At 41.8% G+C, this 22,694-nt stretch overlaps 1 protein-coding gene across 5 annotated transcripts in view; it reads right to left on the bottom strand.

Annotated features, from left to right (window-relative positions):
• TRAPPC9 (trafficking protein particle complex subunit 9) overlaps nucleotides 1–22,694 on the bottom strand; it is a 495,602-nt gene that overhangs the window by 441,108 nt on the left and 31,800 nt on the right. For all 5 annotated transcript variants that reach the window (XM_061447664.1, XM_061447665.1, XM_061447668.1 and 2 more), the window contains 2 exons: nucleotides 7,293–7,419; nucleotides 1,936–2,081 (listed from right to left, as the gene is read on the bottom strand). In XM_061447664.1, coding sequence (XP_061303648.1) covers nucleotides 1,936–2,081; nucleotides 7,293–7,419 — 273 coding nt within the window. The remainder of the gene's footprint in view (nucleotides 1–1,935; nucleotides 2,082–7,292; nucleotides 7,420–22,694) is intronic.

The raw sequence follows: 22,694 nt of genomic DNA, 5'->3' as shown, positions 1-22,694 counted from the left end.
GCAGCAACAAAGGTGAATTGGATCCTGGGCTGCATTTGCAGGGGCATTGCTAGCAGAGATGTGATCTTCCTACTCTACTCAGCCATTGTCAGGCCACACATGAAGTACTACGTCCAGTTCTGGTCCCCACAGTTCAAGACAGATGTGGACAGAATGCGATGGAGTGCCACAAAAATGATCAAGAGGATGCTGAAACACCCCCCATAAGGAAAGACTGAAGGAGTTAAGTCTCTACTCCGTAGAGAAGAGAACGCTCAGGGGGAACGTGTCAATACCCCAAGCTTCCTATAAAGAGGATAGAGGCTCTTTTCACAAGGAAACAGATAGAGAAGGCAAGGGGCAATGAGTACAAGCTGCACCAAGAGAGGTTTCATCTAATAATGAGAGAAATTTCTTACAGTGAAAATGATCATTCACTGGAACAACCTCCCCAGAGATGTGCTAAGAGTCCACGTTATTAGAGCTTTTCAAGATGCAACTAGACAGAGTGCTAGATTATCTTGTCTGGGCTTCCTTTCCCATGAAATGTTGAGATCTCACTAGCTACCTCTGGTCTCCTTTCCAGAAGATGTAGCTACCCCATGCAAAAGACACCAGGGCAATGTTACAGAATTGCTTCCCTGGGGGAAAAGCTTACAAAAGGTAAAACTATGTGGTCCTAGTTAAACAGCTACATTTATAGCATCTAATATAGGTATGACATTAGTTGCCAAATTTACTACATTGTGCATTCTTTCTGCTTTAGACTATCAGCACTTTAAAACAACAAAGAAAAATTTATATCAAAATCAGCAGGTTTATTTCTTATGACAAGCATGCAATTTAAGCAATTTAACCAGAAAATAATTATCCCATTTACTGTTTCCAAACAGAAAAGCTTTTCAAGCTGAAAGCACTTCCTCAAGACTTCTAAAGAATTTTGTTTTGCTTTGGTTTGTCAGCAGTACTTGATTTCCTTTGCTCTAACAATAATTTAACCAAAATATGGCTTACATACTTCCATGTAAGAAAAACACTGTTCATTTGTTAACGGCATTGCTTTTCATTAAATACATGTAATTAAAATATTCTCATTAGTTTCAAAGTCCATTAAATTTCCCATCTCCTTTCAAAGGAAGTATCTGATTCTATTTTGTACATTCCTTTGCTTGCAAAACTTTGAACGAAACATTAAAGGCTTTTAAAAGTGAACACACTGTGTATGTACTTAAGAAGACAAATGCTTTACAGGAACACACACAGTTCAGACATCTCCTTAGGCTAAATAAAAACATAAAAGGAGCTACTGCCCTGTAGAATATAAAACTCCTATGGTACACAGTGCACATACACAAATCCTAACTTGAACCATTTCACAAAATGCAGGTTAAATCATAGTAAGATATCAGATAGATGCATTTTTTCTCCTGAAAGAGAGAAATTGAAAACCAGTTTTAAAATCCAAGCAGTCTAACACTGGGATTCCATAGGTGGTGAACGACCTCAGTCCAGTTCCCTATGGATTTGCATCTTTCATCCAAGAAACTGCAGGTCCTTCACCCTTATTTCTTCATGTTCATCATGATACCCTTATCAGAAAAGGAGAAACCCCAGCAATGCATCTACCTCAGGGCACCACACATGATAACTGGCTAAGCTGGCTACCACTGAACAGAATGCGTCAGAACTAAGTTTTCCCTGATTTCTCTTTTGCGTGAGATGGAAATAAAGGAAGTTTATCTCCTCTGAAGATCAAATTTGATCATCTCTGAAACTTTATTCCTCTTTTGAATGTGAAACTGTCTCACAGAAAACAAAGCTTTGCTTCTTCAGAACTGTAGGCTAAGAAGCTGATTATTTCCAACACAAGAAAGCAATGTACATACTTGCTTGCCTTGACCAAGAAAGATTTTCTAATTTAACAAAACAATGGAAAATGATGAAAAATATTCTTACCTATTTTCTTACTTCTTTCTTCCCCACGACTGTGCGCAATAATTGGAGAATATATGAAGGGGCTTTTGGTTGACACATTCTGACCAAGTAGACTTTTCACTTTGTGAGGTCGGAGACTGGTTGGGAGGTTCAAGAGCTTCACCGATCTGTTGAGTAAAAATCACTTTTTAAAGTTCTATTTTATAATAGCTGGTTGTGTTAAAAATGAACTGATAAATACTAAATGCCACTCTGAGCACTGATTAATACACATGAAATAGAAAACGTGAAGTAAACACCTGCAGTACAAAAGAAAGTAATAGCAACCCAAGGAAACTGAACACAAAGTTTCCGAAAGCTCTCGGAAAAGAAATCCCAAAGGAAAAGCACCTGCTGTAGAAACCAACAAAACCAAACCTCACCAGAGAGGTGATTCAGGAGACATGTGAGTTAGGTCTAGCTAAAACCCAAGGAGACTTCTAAAACCAATTAAGAAGCCAAGTGCTAGAATGCCATAAAAGCCCAACTTCTTCAACGACTAATTCCCTTCCTCCCCCCTTTCCTACATCCACCTCCCACTGAAAAACTTAGCTCCCTAGCATTCTTTCATAATGCCATAATAAACCAGAGAGATTATAAATGTTACAGTACATGATTAAATTCTCATGTTTTATGAAGTGCTTCAAATACTGTGACAAGAGCACTGGAGCACTAAGAAAGAAACCTGCCTTTTTCCACTGTAAAGGTCACAGAAACAACTTAAAACTGATTTAGAAAATTATAATACAAAATCAAATCATCTAGAAACAGGTTGCCCAGAGAAGCTGCCCCATCCCTGTAACTGTTCTAGGCCAGGCTGGATGGGGGTTGGAGCAACCTGCTCTAGTGGAAGGTGTCTCTGCCTGTGGTAGAGGGTGGAAACCAGATGAGTTTTAAGGTCCCTTTGAACCCAAACCATTCCATGATTCTACGATTCTGTAAGTAGCTTCACTTTGAAAAGCAGATAAGTATTCTTTATTAAAACAATTTTGTGTCATTTACAGGATAGCGCTGAAGTCATTCACCTGCCAACGCTACAGAATCATAGCTTACTTCAAAACAATGAGCTGTTATTGAGAGCATGAAAAGTCCTCAGGACAGTTATAAAACGTACATGAATACAAAAAAAAACAAGACAATGAGCTACTGCTGAAAAATAACAAAGCTGCAAGAGTAGCACTACACAGACATGTTATCTCTCCAATATTAAACACCTGAGAAGAAGTTACTAGATAACACTAAAAGTAACTTGGAACAAGAAAGAAATTACATTTATATATTATTGGCTGGTGATAGTGTCTGCATCATAATCAAATGCAAAATAACAGACGTGAGCCTGAAGAATAAAGAGTAACTGTGACAGATCCCTGAATATTTTGTATTTTAAAACCTCTTCCAATAGAATTCTGCTAGAAATTAGAGTGCAACTTAAAGCCAAACAAAAAAAAATGATACTTATTTGAGGAAGCAAACATTAAATTTGATAAAGCGCTAATAAAAAGCAATCTTAATTTATAGAGAGAGAAATGCTTCAGCTCATCCATCATTATTATATAAACACTGATTGCATAAAACAGTATTTATGTAAGTTTTAATAAGCTTCATCTTAATGCATGACAGTGGAAGGAATATTCTTGAACCACATCGGCTGTACCCTCACAGGTCATACATGGAACATGGCAAATCATTTAACTTCTTTGTGTGAAGAGCTTCAATAATGCACATTTCCTAGTCCCTGGCCCAGCCTGACTGAATCCAAATGAGTGACAATTAGGAATTACAACATAATTTCACTAGCTACCCCAAAAGATCAAAATCTTGTATTTGGAAAAAGTTGTGTTAATTAAAAATAACTTTGCTTAGAGGTGAAATGGAGATAGATAAATAAAAAATGCCAGCCTATGAAGTAGACAAAAGGAAGATAAAAAATGGCCCCAAGTAAATTTAAAGTAGTAACAAAAGTGTATAGGGACAACTAAAAGACATCATTGGTGAAAAGGAATAAATTTTTTTCTTAATTTAAGTATATTAGTAAGAAAATGAGTTTTAGTAACAGGTAAGTTATGAAAATGGGAATAGTGAAATCTTATCTATTAGAATAGAAAAGCAATAAATTATTCTGGATTTTGAGAAAATACCAGATGATGATTTCATACTATGCTATAATGGAATACTTCCCAATCCAACATGCTTTTAATTTATGAAGCTTCATTGAAAGAAATAAAAATTCATCACGGAGCTTTCCAGATTGCTCTAAGGATGCTGGAAAGGGTCTCTTCATCAGGGACTGTAGCGATAGGACATGGAGTGATGGATTTAAACTGAAACAGGGGAAGTTCAGGTTAGATATAAGGAAGAAGTTCTTTACTGTGAGGGTGGTGAGGCACTGGGATGGGTTGCCCAAGGAAATGATAAATACTCCATCTCTGGCCAGGCTGGACAGAGCCTTTGGCAACACAGTCTACTGTGAGGCATCCCTGCCCCCCCAGCAAGGGGCTGGAACTGGATGATCTTAAGGTCCTTTCCAACTCAGACCATTCTATGATATGACCAATCATCTAATTAAAAGACATGATGCACATCAAAAAATGAAAGACTACAAAGAAGGCTATACTTAAATAAAGCACAGGTAGACATTACATACTAGGTTGACATGAGTAATGGAATATAAAGGTTTTGCCAAGCCGTATCTCTTATTGCTTTATAGGCAAGGGGGAGAAAAAGGTAACAGTGTGACTATGTTCCAACTTCACTGTTGCATTTCAGTGTTTGACAGTATTTTGATTAAAAAATCTGCATACAAATTAAGAACCCCCTATTAAATGGATTAAAAACTGGTAGACCATGAAATGTCAACATTAAACAGAAGTCATCATTGTCAGTAAAAATGTGGATGTTTCTAGAAGGCTCTAGCATGGAATCATAAACTTAGATTGTTCAACATTAATCAAAATCACATTTCCACACACTTATAATTTATGTCTCAAATATTAGCATGATTTAGCTGAGAGAGCTCTGCACTCCTGCACCATGGCTATTTTCCAACTAGCTGGACAACTCTACAGCATGCTACATCTGCTGTGTAGATGTAAAAATGGAGGCTTTATATATAGATACAACTAGTATTTTGTTGGATTACCAATTTTTATCACTATGACTTTTCTAGAACTTTCAAAAACAAGAAAAGGGAGAGGAGAAGAAGAGCACAAACAGGAACTCTTCGCTGTTAAATACTGCTGATGTTGGGTTCCTCACCCCATGGCAAAACAGTAGCAACTATGTTCAGTACTCTGAGTGCAGCCAGGTCAGCACAAGCTGATGGTGTAAATGAAGCACCTGGATGGTGAGCAATTTCTTAAAGCTAGGACTAGGAATAACAACTAAAGATAATGTGCTTGTCCCTTTCTCTCAGCATACAAATGTAAATGCCTCTATGCAAACGTACGCAGCATGGGGAATAACCAAGAAGTTAGAGACATGTGCATGCCCTGCAGAGCTACGATCTTATTGGCATGTTTGGATGGCTCCTATGACTGGAGTGTTGGAAGGAAGGATATGGGTTGTACAGGAAGGACAGGCAGGGGAGATGAGGAGTGTGTGCTGCCCTCTATGTCAGTGACCACCTAGAGTGCATGGAGCTATGCTTTGGGATGGAAAAGGCACCAACCAAAAGCTTATGGGTCAGGGTTAAAAGGAGGGCAAGGACAGACGATGTTATATGGGGGGTCTGCTACAGGCCACCCAACCAAGAAGCCAATGGAAAATGAAACAATACAATCCACACAGGCCAGTAATTCAATTCATCCTAAACAAGACACCTAAATTATGTTAGAAAAACCTGGAAACAGCTACTTACGTGCCTTGACTGCAAATATGATCTAGGGTGGTCAAATATGACTAGTTTATCTCTATACATAGACTTTTTTGTGAAACTAAATCAACTCCAAGGTTAGCTGATAATAAGTTAGTCAACTAACATTCCCACTGTAATACACAGCTTTAGTTCTAACAGTTATGATTTTGGGATCATACGTTCACATCACAACCAAGAAGCCAAAACCAGCTGCAACTCCAAAGTACACACTGCACTACTGAAACACAGTGAAGGCAATGCAAAGCAGGTATCTGTAAAGTCATCCCAGATGCCTTGCCAGCACTAAGTGAGGCAACAAGGCTGGAAGACATCAAGGAAGACTTACTCTGTGAGTACATATTAAAAGAGGGGTGACCTAGATGGTCAGTCAGTACATAGCTCTGCACTTGCTCCAACCAGGAGATAAAACACTCTTTCCAGGACACTAGAAGTGGTGTGACCATTCCGATTTCAGATACAATTCCATCTGCCCACGGCCAGCCATATGTTCTGGTCAAACCTGCACCTTAAGCAAGCACCTCAAGCAAGCACCTCCCACACAACATTGTTACTGTGAACAGACCTATCACATTAAGCGCATTACAGATAGTTAGACAAGATCTCTTTCTTCAGTAAAAAGAAATTAGTAAGTTAGAACATGGTAACAGAAAGTGGCCATAGGGTAAAACATGCATTTTCATTTCAAGAACTAAGATCTGAAAATCAATATAATTTTCATTATTAGGTTATGCACCTTATTATCCCCTATGTTCTTTGATACTAGAACTTTTGCTTCATGGAATGTTTGATGACATCCCTCTGTGAACTCCAAACTCTGTAAGAACTCTTTTCAGTAACTTCTACTATATCTTTTATGAACAGAAAGAATCTCTTCTTCAAAAAAGCCACTTCTTGACAAAGATTTTTTTATCATTGATGCCCAGTAGCTGTTTTCTTTCTCTAATTCTAATACTTCATACTAGACTTTAACCTAAACACAGTATTATTCATAGGACTGATTGCATGATGTGCTTTGGCACCGAGGCACTAAAGGGAACACAGATGCAGAACTGACCAGTGAAGGTGCCAGCTTCAAAATGCAGCATCCGGAAAGGAACAGCCACAAAAAGCATCAGTTCCAGCTGACTTCCAAGCTCCACAGACAGAGACAGCATTCAACTTGTGGACTTTCAGTATGATCGGTACCTAACTTAAATCTCAGTTGCAGATCTCATCTGTATCAGAAACTCTTGAATGACAGTTTAAAACAAAAAAAGCTACTCTCCTCCTGAAACTAAAGGCCACAGAAAGTATTTTCTGCTCAAAGGCTCTATTTTTGCCTAGTAACTTCTCAAAACAAGCTGACATTTTGACATTTTGCCATGTTACTGTGAGCAACTGTTATAGAAGTCTATGTCCTTCCAGGATCTTTTAAAGTGTGACAGGTACTGTGCAAAAGTTAGAGATTGTTATTTTGGAGTCTTACCTCACAATAGGCAATTTGGTGAACGGAACAGGAGGTAACTTCAAACCATCTGGAAGAGTGATGTACTCCATCGTACCAGGGCATTTTGCTGTGTAGCTTTCCAAGCTCTGTGTTACATCTTTCTTTTCTAGAAAACAAATTTGTTGAAAATAAAGTTAAAAAACAATTTCTAACATACATGCAACAAAAGTTTAAGATGAAGTTATGACCAAAAGTTCTATTTGGGTTTTTTTTTTTTGTATTTATACAAAATAAGTCTAATGGAATGCCAACTAATGTTTATACATAATGCTTAGAGATATGCTTCAGAAGTTTTAATGAATGGATCAAATACAATTAAACAACCTTAAGCAAGAAAGTTTTCTGGCCTTGTCAGGCTTTTAAAAGTCTGTTTATATCTACATTTTGTTAGTTTTCATTGTCAAAATAAAGATCCCTACAATTTATCCAGTAAATCTAAATACCCGACACAACTGGCCTCAAGCATATTATGGCTAAAAATAATGGCATTGTTATGTCAACAAGCCCTGCTCTGAAACATTAGAATAAACAATACCAAAGCAGAGAAACAAATTACTTGATGTTAGCTTCTGTTAGAATCATAGAATAGTTAGGGCTGGAAAGGACCTCAAGATCATCCAGTTCCAACTCTCCTGCCATGGGCAGGGACACCTTCCACTAGAGCAGGTTGCTCCAAGCCCTGTCCAACCTGGCCTTGAGCACTGCCAAGGATGGAGCAGCCACAGCTTCTCTGGGCACCCTGTGCCAGTGCCTCAGCACTGTAAGAACGGGTAAAAAGTCGTGCAGAGAGGCTGTGAGGGGAAGGACCGAGAAAAATGTGAGAGAAAAGTATCCAGTAAACCATGTCACTGCCCCAAACACCTTGAAAGGCACAAACATCCATCAATGTTAGTGCTGCCCACATCAAACCAGATTAGTCTGTAAGCTTCTAAGGCCATGAGCACTCTTTCAAAGCAAATAAACGTTGATTGTAATTGCCTTCACTATGAAATTAATGCCACGTATCTGACAAATTTCTTTGCTTCTGTCTATGCTTCACTGAACTGTCTCTTGAGCCACTCACTACATTCTATTTGTGTGTAGGAAATGTTCCCAGAAAACACATTACCAGACATAGACATACATTCAAATCAGTGTAGCACAGCCAGGTTCAAGATTGAGTGTTTTAACAAGATTTTTAGGCTACAGCATTTAGGTTGTTATTTTCCATGTTAGGTGAGCAAGGGCATATAGTACAAGTAGAATCCATTGAAATGGAAAGCTCACAGCTACCAAGAATGATGAACACTACAGTATGAGCTTAATTCTGCATCAAACTAGAGGTCTGTCATTCTGAAGAACTGGCTTTCATTTCCTAGTGTGAAACACTGTCAATTATTGTGTTCAAAGAAAGAATGCTGCCACCTGCAAAACTAATTTGTTTATAGATTTGAGTCACATTTTTATTTCACAGAGGCTCATCACGCTTTCTGCAAGGACAAGGCTAAAACAAGACATTTTCCTATGCTGATACTTTATGAAATGCCATTTAACACATGCTGCTACCAAGCCAGCAGCTCCATTACTTTTTATTTAGCACCTCATGTCAGCTGAGATGCTAAAGGAATCTACATCAATAGGACGTACCAAGAAGCATTCATGATACAGAAGAGCAAGAGTTGCATGATCTTGTTCGAGAGCCACTTCTAAAAGTGGATCTTTATAGAGTCATAGAACAGGTTAGGTATAAAGGGACCTTAAAGCTCCTCCAGTTCCAACATCCTACCATGGGCAGGGACACCTTCCACTGGAGCAGGTTGCTCTAAGCCCCATCCAACCCGGCCTTGAACACTGCCAGGGATGGGGCAGCCACAGTTGCTCTGGATAACCTGTTCCATTGTCTCACCACCCTCACAGTGGAGAGTTTCTTCCTTAGATCTAATCTAAATCTCTCCTCTTTCAGGTTAAAGCCATTATCCCTTGTCCTATCACTACATGCCCCTTGTAGAAAGTCCCCCTCCAGCCTTTCTCCATTCACCACCTCTGCTACCCGACCTCTGTGGTACAAATGTATGTTTCAAGCTTCCCTACTAAGTCAAATTTGAAAAGCCTAATAGCTACCAGAAACCTGCTACAGACTGCTACCTTCCAACAGCTCCGAATTCTCCTCGCATCTGCCTGCCTGTCATCGCATTTGACACAATCAGAAACCTCCCGGGAGAATCTATTCTACTACCAAGTCTTCCTGACTTCTAATTTAGATGACTATCTATGACTGGAACAGTTATCACCAGTACTTATCCTTCTCCTTGCAAAGGAGAAACAGAAAACAGCTGCTCCTGGAGGTTTTCACCCACCTAGTATCTTCATGGTTGTACACGTCAGCAGTAGAGCAATTACCACTTGATCCCTTAACCTGTGAATTCACAGCTTTAAAAGCCTGCTCAGCAGCTGGGATCACTACTGGATACTCACCTGTAGGTATTACTGAGTGATAAACGATGGGTTATTTTCTCATCAGAAATAACTACGTTCAGCATTTTATTTCCTCCAGTTTCTCTCCAGACTCAATCAAAGATCCAACCAAGTCACGTCATAGCCAGTGCTGCCACTCGAGCACATACTTCTGTTTGTTCAGTATAACCTAGCACAATTTCCCCATTTCATACCAAATCGGTTTCATTACCTTTTTTTTTTTTTGGCTGCTTCTGACAACTTAATATTCCAACAGTATTCTTGATGATTTTTTGCTTAACCACTTTCATGGCAACACAATGAACACTGGTTTTGTCCCAGAGCTTTTCTGGACCTTCTTCTAATGTGAGAATACAAAAATCTGAACGCAGAGTTAGCACACATTTGTGACTGGAAGCTTCTAAATGTGAAAAAGAAGAGATTTTCTGCTGGTTTCACAATAATGCGAAGCAGTATTTCACAATAATGGAGACATGGAAAAAACACACAAGGAAGGAAGGTCAGTTACAGACTAGTATTTTTAGGCACTTCAGTAACTGTGATTTAACAGTATCACACAAAGAGGATTTCATGACTTGGCAGGTAACTGCTAAAATCAGATGAACACAATTGCTTGAACTACATTTTAGCTCTTTAATATTTGAACAGATTTTAAATACTCAGACTGAGTCTCAGTCATTACCCATTAAAAACTAAGTCAAATATTAAGAATGTGTTTGTTTTCTGGCAAATAACTGGTTGACCTTGTTTTGATCAAGTTACTGTGTGCCTTACAGAACAACCTACAGCAAGGTAGAATGAAGGAAGGGAACATTTTAGGTCTGACCTGCCAATTACTCTGGAAGACAAATGACTTTGTTTCCTCATGGAACCCATTAAAACACTGAAAATGAAACTCAGGAAACTAAGAGCTCAAAGCCACCTGAATTCCATTTTTCCCCTGGTGATAAGCCCAGAATCAATGTTTTAACAAATAAACCTAGTACCCGGGGTTCTTGGTGCTGGCTGATCTTTTCCTTCCCCCCTGAAAACAGCAAATAACATTCACAAAGGAGAAGTCCAAGAACACCTGGAGCAGTCAGTACCCAACTCTCTCCAGAAGAAAGACACCAACATCTCCTTGACAGATTACTAGTAACATGTCACAAGACAGAAAAGTCAAGTCTGACAGCATAAAAAGCAATAGAAACAGTAGCTTCTGCACCCATATATATTTTTCTTTACAAAAGAAAGAAGAAAATGGCTTGGTGCCCCTCAGACAGGGAGAGAAGAAACACAAGGTCAGTGCTTGTCTGCTGCCAGCAGTATCTTCAGCATCACCCTGCCTTCTTCAGCATCACCCTGACATCAAGATGCAGTATATTCTTTACAGCAAAAACTAATATCAAAAGGCCACAAAATACAGTAAGACCCTCACAAAAGCTGAAGTAGAAATTGAGTATTCATAGACAGTAGCCACTACAAACTTTTTAGCTTGACTGGATTATAGTACATATGCAAGCCTTCATGAGCTTCCAGGCAGTCCCTCAACGCCACTTTCAGATAGATACAGATGGACGGAAAGCATCCAAGTGGTACACTCAGCACATTTCCTGCCACAAGCAAGGTAATGTGGAGAGTGAAGTGCCTTAGCAAGACTTGCATGAGCAAGCCACTAATTCGGTATTATGGTGGTTTAATTCAGCAGAAAAGGAACAGGTCTTCTCTAATCTGCAGGCAAGCATCACCTGGTTTTCCATGACATAACTCTGAGGGGCATTAGATGATGGCATTTTCTACATTTTTAGCAAACAGCATCTCTGATGTTTTCCTAAAAATACATGGAGCAAGTAAGCGTAACTTCAAACTACTGAGAGACGTGATACTTGAACAAGTTGTTTTGAAAGCAACACAAGGAATGCTCAGTTCTCATTCCAATATTCCCTCCTGCAATAAATCTCATCATAGAATCATAGAACCGTTAGGGTTGGAAAGGACTTTAAGATCATCCAGTTCCAACCCCCCTGCCATGGGCAGGAACACCTTATGCTAAATCATATCACCCAAGGCTTCGTCCAACCTGGTCTTGAACACTGCCAGGGATGGAGCATTCACAACCTCCCTGGGCAACCCATTCCAGTGCCTCACCACCCTAACAGGAAAGAATTTCCTCCTTATATCTAACCTAAACTTCCCCTGTTTAAGTTTTAACCCGTTACCCCTTGTCCTGTCACTACAATCCCCAATGAACAGTCCCTCTCCAGCATCTCTATAGGCCCCATTCAGATACTGGAAGGCTGCTCTGAGGTCTCCACGCAGCCTTCTCCAGGCTGAACAGCCCCAACTTCCTCAGCCTGTCTTCATACAGGAGGTGCTCCAGTCCCCTGATCATCCTCGTGGCCTCCTCTGGACTTGTTCCAACAGTTCCATGTCCTTTTTATGTTGAGGACACCAGAACTGCACACAATACTCCAGGTGAGGTCTCACAAGGGCAGAGTAGAGGGGCAGGATCACCTCCTTGGACCTGCTGGTCACGCTCCTTTTGATGCAGTCCAGGATATGGTTGCTTTCTGGGCTGCAAGCGCACACTGAAGCCAGCTCATGTTCATTTTCTTATCGACCAACACCCCCAAGTCCTTCTCCGCAGGGCTGCTCTGAATCTCTTCTCTGCCCAACCTGTAGCTGTGCCTGGGATTGCTCCCACCCAGGTGTAGGACCTTCACTTGGCATGGTTAAATTTCATGAGGTTGGCATCAGCCCACCTCACAAGCGTGTCGAGGTCCCTCTGGATGGCATTCCTTCCCTCCAGCAAATCAACCGAACCACACAGCTGGGTGTCATCGGCAAATTTGCTGAGGGCGCACTCAATCCCACTGTCCATGTCAGCGACAAAGATGTTGAACAAGACCGGTCCCAACACCGATCCCTGAGGGACACCACTCCTTACTGGTCTCCAGCTGGACATTGAGCCATTGACCACAACTCTTTGCGTGCGACCATCCAGCCAGTTCTTTATCCACTGAGTGGTCCATCCATCAAATTGATGTCTCTCCAATTTAGAGACAAGGATGTCGTGTGGGACAGTGTCTAACGCTTTACACAAGTCCAGGTAGATGACATCAACTGCTCTACCACTGTCCATCAGTTCTGTAGACCCATCATAGAAGGCCACCAAATTGGTCAGGCAGGATTTCCCCTTAGTGAAGCCATGCTGGCTGTCACCAAGCACCTTGTTGATTTTCATGTGCCTTAGCATGCCTTCCAGGAGAATCTGCTCCAAGATTTTGCCAGGCACAGAGGTGACACTGACTGCTCTGTAATTCCCTGGCTCATCCATTTTCCCCTTCTTGAAAATGGGGGTTATATTTCCCTTTTTCCAGTCATCAGGAACTTCACCTGACTGCCATGATTTCTCAAATATGATGGCCAGTGGCTTCGCAACTTCATTTGCCAGCTCCTTCAGGACCCGCAGATGGATCTCATCAGGACCCATGGACTTGTGCACGTTCAGATTTTTAAGATGGTCTCGAACCAGTTCCTCTCCTACAGTGGGTGCAAGGTCTTCATTCTCACAGTCCCCGCATCTGCCTTCCAAGACTTGGGTGGTTTGGTCAGAGCCTTTGCCAGTGAAGACCGAGGCAAAGAAGTCATTCAGAACCTCAGCCTTCTCCAAATCCTGTGTAGCCAGTTCTGCCAAGAGCTTCCTGAGGGGGCCTACATTCTCCCTAGTCTGTTTTTTATTTGCTATGTACCTGTAGAATCCCTTCCGGTTATCCTTAATACCTCTAGTTAAGTTTAATTCTAAGTGGGACTTAGCTTTCCTAACCTGGTCCCTAGCTTCTCGGACAACATCCCTGTACTCTTCCCATACCACCTGTCCTTGCTTCCACTTATTATAAGCCTCTTTTTTCAATTGAATTTTCCTCAGGAGCTCCTTATCCATCCAAGGAGGTCTCCTGCCCCTCCTGCTGCACTTCCTTCTAGTTGGGATGCAACACTCCTGAGCTTGTAGCAGGTGATCCTTGAATATCAACCAACAGTCTTGGGCCCTTCTGCCCTCTAGGACTGTATCCCATGGAATCTTACTAAGCAGGTTCCTGAAGAGGCCAAAGTCTGCTCTTTTGAAGTCCAGGGCAGTGAGCTTGCTGCACACTCTTCTCACTGTCCTGAGGATCTCAAATTCGAGCATCTCATGATCGCTGCATCCAAGGCTGCCCTGGAGCATCACATTTCCAACGAGCCCTTCCCTGTTGGTGAGCACAAGGACAAGCGTGGCACCTCTCCTTGTCGGCTCCTCTATTACTTGCAGAAGGAACTTGTCTTCTACACAATCAAGGAACCTCCTGGATTGCTTGTGCCAGGCCGTACCGTCCTTCCAACAGATGTCAGGGTGGTTGAAGTCCCCCATGAGAACAAGGGCCTGCGAGCGTGAGGCTTTTCCTATCTGTCTGTGGAGTGCTTCATCCGCAGGTCCTCCTTGATCAGGCGGTCTGTAACAGACCCCACAGTAATGTCTCCCATAGCTATATTCCCTTTAACCCTGACCCACAAACTCTCTGTGGGCTGCTCACCTGTCCCCAGACAGAGTTCCATACTCTCCAGCCTATCCCTAACATAAAGGGCAACTCCCCCTCCCCGCCTGCCAGGCCTGTCTTTCCTAAAGAGCCTGTAACCTTCCATTCCAACACTCCAGTCATAGGAGCCATCCCACCATGTTTCTGTGATGCTTATTATACCATATCCCCGTAGATGTGCACAGATCTCTAATTCCTCTTGTCTGTTCCCCATGCTACGGGCATTTGTATAGAGGCATCTGAGCCGAGCTCCAACTGAAGCTGGCTCATTGGCTGGAGCTGCTGGGATATCTCTACATTGCTCCGAGCATTTATTATAGGTTCTGGTAACTGACTGGGTGTTTTGGAATGGAATGATGCCCCCCTCCCCCAACACATCTAGTTTAAAGCCTCCTTGACCAGTCTGGCAAGCCTCCTGCCAAAACTGCTCTTTCCCTTAGACCAGCTCCACCAGCCTCCACTAGACCTGGCCTACAAACTTGGGTGCCGTGTTCAAGACACCCAAACCCCTGACTATGACACCACCCTTCTAACCAGTTTTTAACCTGGCCAATCCTCCTAACTTATTTTAGGTCCTCCCCTGTACCCTGGAGAATTGATGAAAAGACCACCTGAGCTCCAGAGCCCCTAACCACCTCCCCCAGGGCTCTGTAGTCCTTATGTTCCCCAGGCTACTACTATCTATGTCCCTAGCACCCACATGTATCACCAGGCGTGGGTAATAGTCCGTGGGACTTACTAGAGCAGGCAGCCTCTCTGCCACATCCCTGATCCGTGCCCCTGGTAGGCAACACACCTCCCTTGAGACGGGGTCTGGCCGGCAGACGAGTGCTTCTGTCCCTTTCAGTGTAGAGTCCCCTACTACTATGATCCGCTGCTTTTTCCTGGCAGCACCAGTAGAGATCTTCTTTAGCAGTGCATCAGCCGGCTGTTCTGGCTCGAGTGCGCTTCCCCATTAGCCCCCTGCAGGACAGCAAAGCGGTTCTGCGTGGGGACAGGGGATTTAGCGGAAAGCCCCTTGCTTTTGGTTGCCCTTTTCCTTCTTGTTTTTTTTTTTGTCACTAATTCCCAGCTTCCCAGGTTAACGGCCTCCTTCTTCCCTTCATGAGGCAGAGGTGAAGCTCGAGGCCCCTGCACAGTTTGGGCCTGGAGCAAGCATTCCTGCTTCCTCTCAGCTTCCCTGACATCTCGCAGTCTATTGACAGCATCCCGCAGCTCAGCCCCTGAGCCAGGAGCACCTCCACCAGGGAGCACCGAGTGCAGCCCTGCCCATTGTGCACCCTCCCCTCACCAGACCAGTGCAGGCACTCTCTGCACCCCGAGCTCTGCACTGCAGCCTCCCCTCTCATCGGCTCTGTCTGGGTGCCTCCGCTGCCACCGCCGGGGCAGCCAGAGCAGAGCTCCCGGACCGGGCCCTGCTCATACGCCGAGCGCTCACCATCACACGCCGAGCGCTCACCATCACACGCCGAGGGCTCACCATCACACGCCGAGGGCTCACCATCACACGCCGAGGGCTCACCATCCCGCTCTCCTGCCCACACAAACCGCCCCGACCCGCTCTGCTCTCCGCGCTCCCTGGGGCAGGTTTTTACCCCCTCAGGGCTGGTGCCGCTGCTCCTGGCTCCGCCCCCTGTGAGTCAGCTGCTCGCTCTCGTCAGCTGAGCTGCCGGCTCCTGGGCAGGTCCTGTCGAGGACTCGAGGCTCCCTCGGTGGCTCTTGTCGCTCGGAGTTGAGGCTCCTGGACGCTGATCTCCCCCCGCTCCGGTGTTGAAGGCGTCCTCTCTCAAGCTGCTCACCTCATCACTTACCTATGATTTTATACTGCCCCGAATAGCCACATTTCAGACCCCTACCTATAGACATTAGGTAACCAGTTAGACAGGAACCACATGCAAGCTGACAGGACAGCTGGATCTAAAAATGACCAGAGTGAGTGAGAACTCATGGAATCAGAGAATGGTTTGGGTCAGAAAAATACCTTAAAGCTCATCCAGTTCCAACGCCCTGCCACGGGCAGGGACACCTTCCACTAGAGCAGGGTGCTCCAAGCCCCTGTGTCCAACCTGGCCTTGAACACTGCCAGGAATGGGGCAGCCACAGCTTCTCTGGGCACCCTGTGCCAGTGCCTCAGCACCCTCACAGGGAAGAATTTCTTCCTTATATCTAATCTCAATCTCCCCTCTGTCAGTTTAAAGCCATTCCCCTTGTCCTGTCACCACACACCCTTGCCCAAAGCTCCTCTCCAGCTTTCTTGTAGCCCCTTTAGGCATTGGGAGCTGCTCTAAGTTCTCCCTGGAGCCTTCCCTTCTCCAGGCTGAACCAGCCCAGCTCTCTCAGCCTGGCTCCATTGCAGAGGTGCACCAGCCCCCTGATCATCTTCATGACCTCTTCTGGACTTTCTCCAACAGGTCCATGTCCTGTGCCCCCAAACCACAGACTACAGGTGAGTAGAGGGGGAAAATTACCTCCCTGAACCTGCTGGCCACGCTGCTTTTGAGGATACAGCTGTACTTCCTTCAGTACCAAAATAGTATCTCCTAAAAACACAGCACAAATTCTTCATGTCTTCCTACTACCAATTAAAGTTTGTCTTTCCCAGAGTAATCTTTTCTTCTGCAACAAAAACTTTGCCACTTGTCTTCATTTCAACACCTGTATCTTTTCCCTCAATTAATCAAATCAGGCTTTTTTAAGAGTCAGAGTTGTCTACATGAAGATAGGAATTTTGAGCTACACCTCAGGAACTTCATTTTGTTTTTCATTAATGATTTTAACCAACTTAACAAGGAACTTTAGTCATAAAGAAAAGCACTATTTCATTGTAATGATGGATATTCTGTTTCACCTATGAATTGGGATATGGTATTGACTGGACTTTTTGTCTGAATCTCATCAAAACACGAGTCTAAACAAAGGTAAATCATGTGCAAAAGACTTTGGGCTTTATAATGCTGGACCAGTTGGATGAGTCTTCATTTTATCTACAGTGATTTATTTTTCTTTCATGTAACATGACTTAAACTTCTGGTCTTCATAATTTGTGCTCTGCAAATGAATTTAGATATTAGCACTGTTGGTAGTTTAGTGTGCCTCATTTATTTATTCCACTTCAAGAAAAATAAATCCACTGAATTGAGATCTGAACCAGAGTTTCTCAAGGAACCCTGAGATAAGCAGATCATTATTTGAAACACAAACATGTATACATATTGTGGGCTTTTACTTTCTACATAGTCTAAAAGACATGCATTCCAGGAAAATGAAGTACACCTTCTTAATATAAAAGGTTGAGTGAAGTTATTTAATAAGCCAGTTTGTCTCTAGATAACATCGATTCCAGAGAGAGATACAGAAGAATAAAGCAAGCCCAGAGAGTTTTACTCTGCTTCTACTGCCTTGAATTTAAACAGGAAATAAAGGAGGGATTAAAAAAGGCAGGAAAAAGTGCTGCAGATGAACAACTCTCGGGAACAAGAGTACAAAACAGTCCTTTCATAGTATACAACTGAAGAAAACACAGAACTAGATGAAAAGAAGCTGAAGTCATAGTACCATGATAAATAAGAGTTAAGTGGCTTCTAAGAGGCTTCCTCCTACTTCATGTACTATCTCCAAGCCTTTTATCATAATATGTCAGAAAGCATTTCCATTCAAGCTTTAATATGTTCATTCTTACTCCATATTGTGCCACTGCTATACATCAAACACACAGGAGGTGACACCTCTCTTCAATTACACTTTATATATATATACACAAATATATAGTTTTTCATAGATATGCACAGAGATAATATATAGCACTATGCTGAAGCTGTGTAAAAGATTTCCAATTAACGGCTAAGAACCTACCATGCTGCTATAAATATTCCCTGGTAATTACATTGAACATTTCAGTCTCCATCCTGAAATCAGTTCATTTTAATAACGTAAGACCAACCAAACTAGCTCCCTTTTGAAAGATGTATTGGTGAGGCAAAACCAACTTGCAGGTACTTTGTCAACTAAAATACAACACAATGCATCAAAACCAGTTCATTAGTGTCAGTTAAGGAAGCCTCACTTCAGCTCAGAAGTTTACATCAACTTTTAATTTGCATTATATTCTCTCTTCAGTCTGATTAAAACTTCATTCTTTTTAGCCCCTTTTTACCTTTCTAAACATGAATTTATACACTATAAAGGATCATAGGGGAAATGCTGTCCTAAATTAAATGCAATATTTGGGAATAATGTTCCTTATGATTAAACATTATGAAGTACTGACAGGCTGTGTCTGTATTTCCAAGTATTGCAGCACAAAAGGAAAGCAACTGTAGAGCAAAGCAGTTGGTGCCCACATTACACACACTTCAGGGGATTACTTACAATGGTCAGCATAAGCAGAGCTTAAAAGAAAAGGTTTCCACACAATCTCTTACTTCCCACTCTCAAGAAGAAACAAAATCCCAACCAAGTCTACTCTGGAAACTCTTCTAAATAACCCTGGTCTCTTTCCTCAACACCATAATCTCCTTCACTTACTGATTCTTTATCTCTCTTCTAATCATTAATTAATGTACCAAAAGGTTTTTTGGTTTCCTGGTTGGGTTTGTTTAATTTAGGAACATTGTATTAACTAAATCACACTTATTTATTCCTTGGGAAGATGCCATGCTTCAAAGATGTTGTAATTCCTTCCCACAGATCACAATTATCCATGTGCCTACTGTTATTTACTGTAATTTCTGACACAAGAGGGAATTTTTTCACGATTAGAACAATCACCCATTGGAATAACATCTCCAGAGAAGAGATTCCACAACACTGGACTCTTTCAAGATTTGGCTGGACAGGGTGCTGGGACATCTAACTTAGGTCATGTTTTGCCTGGACCAAATGATCCTTGAGATGATCCTTCCAACCTGGGATTCTAAGGAGAGAAGTGGTGACGACTAGGGTCAGGTGCAGACACCCAGTCAGTACTGAGATAGCTGTGCATGTGTAAAGGGAACGATAAATCCTGTCAAAAGAGTCACTGGGATGGCCAGGATCATTAGGATGATGGGGATGCCAACAACTACACTGCAGCCATATCAACCTCAGAAGAGCTTCTATCCACCTCTGAGCTCTTAAAAGAAATGCAAAGATGCATTTGCCATTTGTCATTTTAAAATGAGAATGAAGAGAATTTAAGAAATCCATTCAGTGCAAATGTTAGCAGTTCAGTTGTTTAATTTCACCATTGTTTTAACATCTTTAAACCTCATCTGGTACCTGGATTTGTTACTAATCATTTTACAGTTCAGAGCACACTGTACCATAAACCATTTCTAATTACACTTTGGAAGGATTCCACAAATTTATTCTCTGAAGAAGGACCAAACCTCAGAATCTTTCTTCCTAAACAGCAAATCTTGATCAAAATTTCCTGATAATCTCAATCTTCCCTGAGCATCTTTTTTTATACCTCGATTATGTTTCAGTTCTGGCAGGCTTCCTACTTCTAATATGTTTGAAGAAGTTATTAACGTTCATAAGTTCAGCAAGTTATGCCTCAAAATCTTTTCTAGGCTTATGTTCCTCCCCCACCTCATTTAATTTAGCAGGATTGACATTCCCTTCTCCTTTCTATGTTTGGACACAACATTCGCTTTAATAAACTTTTTTCTCCCTTAACTGCTTTTATTTTGCTGTTTAACTACCCTTGCATTTTCATTCTCATTTATTCTGATGGAGAAGGAGAATACACTTACTGAGAATCTACTGTGACATCTTTAAGCAGTCTCCGTGCTACCAGCAAACATACCCTCTTCTTTTAATTTCCTCCGATTACCTTCTTTACTTTTATGTACCTCCTCTTTTATACTACTGTCAAGGTTTTATTCCAAAATCAGGAATTCATATTCGTTTATTCTACATTTTATTTCTAATACTTGAAATCTTGTTTCCTGGGACCTAAACATGAACAATAGGAAAAATGAAAGGAGAAGTAAGGTGGAAGGAACAGCAAACACAGGACAGGAATGGCAAGCCACCAGCTCAACAAACCCTTGCTATGGCATTCCAAACACGGAGAAAAGGAGAAAGTCACAGCAAGACATAGACAGGGGAATAGGGTACAGGTAGGTAAATATACAGCAACAAGCTGCTCCAGCTGTCCCTCAAATGAAGAGGTAGCTTTAGATTCTTCCACGTTTTACAGCTGCAGCAGTTTATAGGTTATCCTTACCCCTTCCTCTAGTGAAACGCTATTTAGTACAGCTCACCAAGTGCCCATGCAGCTTGATTTCATTTTCCAAGGTGTTTGGGTGGAAATTCAAGACAATGTTTGAAGTAAAGATCCTCAGAAACTGAGTCTGGTTTTTTACCGCTGCCGATATGTTTGGCAGAAGGGTTACACTTAAAGACATTTCCACATTTGCTTTTGATCTAGCTGTCAATCTTTATGAGCCCAGTTTAATATTCTTCCTTATTTCCCATATTGCTACAGGGGAATTTGAAATTTAAATCTCACCAAGTGAATGCATATCCTATCTGTTCTATAAATAAAAATGCCTGTAAAATACTGCATAGTTTCCTCTTTCAAGCTGTGAGATAGAAAGGCATATTTTAAGAGTTGTCAGACACTGTCTGACATCATCAAATTATGATCACTCCAGGCTTAACCATAATTTCTGAAGATAAAGAAGGTTTATGATTTTTTTCCTTAGATGAAGCTCATCACTTCTCTGCACAAGGCACAGACCTCACAGGTGACGTATCAGCCATCACCTGAGCACTGCAATCTTGAAAGGAGGATGGAAAGGTTCTAAAAGAGATCTCAGATTATTGGTGTGCAGTCCCTGGTCTTCCAGCTACCAACAACTCCGAGCTGTCAAGGCATCAGAGTGGTCTGCCTGGCCAACACTGACAAGTCTATCACAACTGATGTACAGGATGAGGCGAACTGAAATAGCATTCAGCAGAAATTTTGGCAGAAATACTTCATCGGGGAGGATGATCTCAGCACAGGCTGAGAATAAGCATCTTCTACATGGTGAGAGGTTGTTTTCATGAGAAAAAAGCTTGCAGCCAAACTTACAAACTTCTACAGTTTGCATGGTGTGGATCAACATGTCAGATGAAGTTCCAGTAATAGCCAGTACTGCAGTAAGGGATGGAATCCTGCCATCATGGAGTTCAGAATCACATCAGTGAAATTCAGGCAACTAGTTTTATGTCTGAAAATTCAACTCTGGACCTTTGAAAGCAACAAAAACCTTTTCCTTAGGTACAGATATGTTTTTGTCACCCCACTGACCAAGCATAGCATGGCATGCAGTCACTATCTGAGACAAACTCTAAAAACAACTCTTGACCAAGTAATGAGCTCAGCCACTCTCTAGTGTCTCCTGTGCAACGTCAGTATGGAGATACAATAGAGTAGGCATACTGAAAATCAGAATCCACACAGAAAAAATCCTTCCCTATGGAGTCTGATGAACTTTGCTGATATGGGTTTGCTTCTGAAGATAAAATATCCAGTTGCAACTGAGAAACCCCTAAGTACTTCATCACGTGAAGGACCTCATCTGCCCTCTGGCTGAAGTGTTGTGTAACAAGTCTTTTACTGAAGATTTCATGTCTTCCAGCAGAATCAGTGAGTGTGGCCAAGATGATGAGCACCCACTGTGGGGAGGGCATGCTTCTATCTTAGAATCATAAGGCTTGGAAAGGACCTTAAGACCATACCAAAGGTATATTTGCTCCGTGTTGCGAATCATAGCTGAGCTACCTCAGAATAGTCTACACAATAAACATCACAGTCCTTTTAAATCATATGGATTTTATCAATAAAGGCCCACAATAAAATATCAGATTTTTCCGAAATATCTGACCTTACCCAAACTGAATGCAGTGTGAGCTCTACACAGTGTTATGGTTCAAAAAGCATTATACAAAAGAGAGAGATTTAATTCCAAGCAACTTTGCAATTGCACATTTTAATTCTTATTTAAAGAAAGAGTGATTCTCAAGGACTTGTTAACATTAAAACATAATGGCTGGAGATTAGAGCTTTTATGCAATATTTGGTACCTCTTTTTGGCTAAGCAGAAGACTGCATTTTACATATTTATGTAACTAAATAGCTTAATTTTAAATCGGATTCTTAGCTTCCATGTTGTTAAAATAGCGACTGACATCTCCCATTTCCTTGATGGTATTTTTATTCAGATTTGCCAGGCTGGATGGCTGGAAATTGTAATTCAAGTAAACGTACACAAAAGTTGTATTTTAAACTAATTCTCAAGTATCATTCAATTAAAACATAATAAAGTTCTGTTTTAAAGACAAACCAGTTTTGAGCATGCATTTGTGTTCTGGGAATAGAAGCAAGAGCTTCTAACTAATA

The sequence above is a fragment of the Pezoporus flaviventris genome, unplaced genomic scaffold (genome assembly GCF_033815535.1).
Source record: "Pezoporus flaviventris isolate CSIRO_AGI_PZ_B2104156 unplaced genomic scaffold, CSIRO_AGI_Pfla_v1 ptg000007l, whole genome shotgun sequence".
NCBI lineage: Eukaryota > Metazoa > Chordata > Aves > Psittaciformes > Psittacidae > Pezoporus > Pezoporus flaviventris.
Note: the sequence above shows the minus strand (reverse complement) of the source record. Positions and strands in the feature narration are given on the sequence as shown.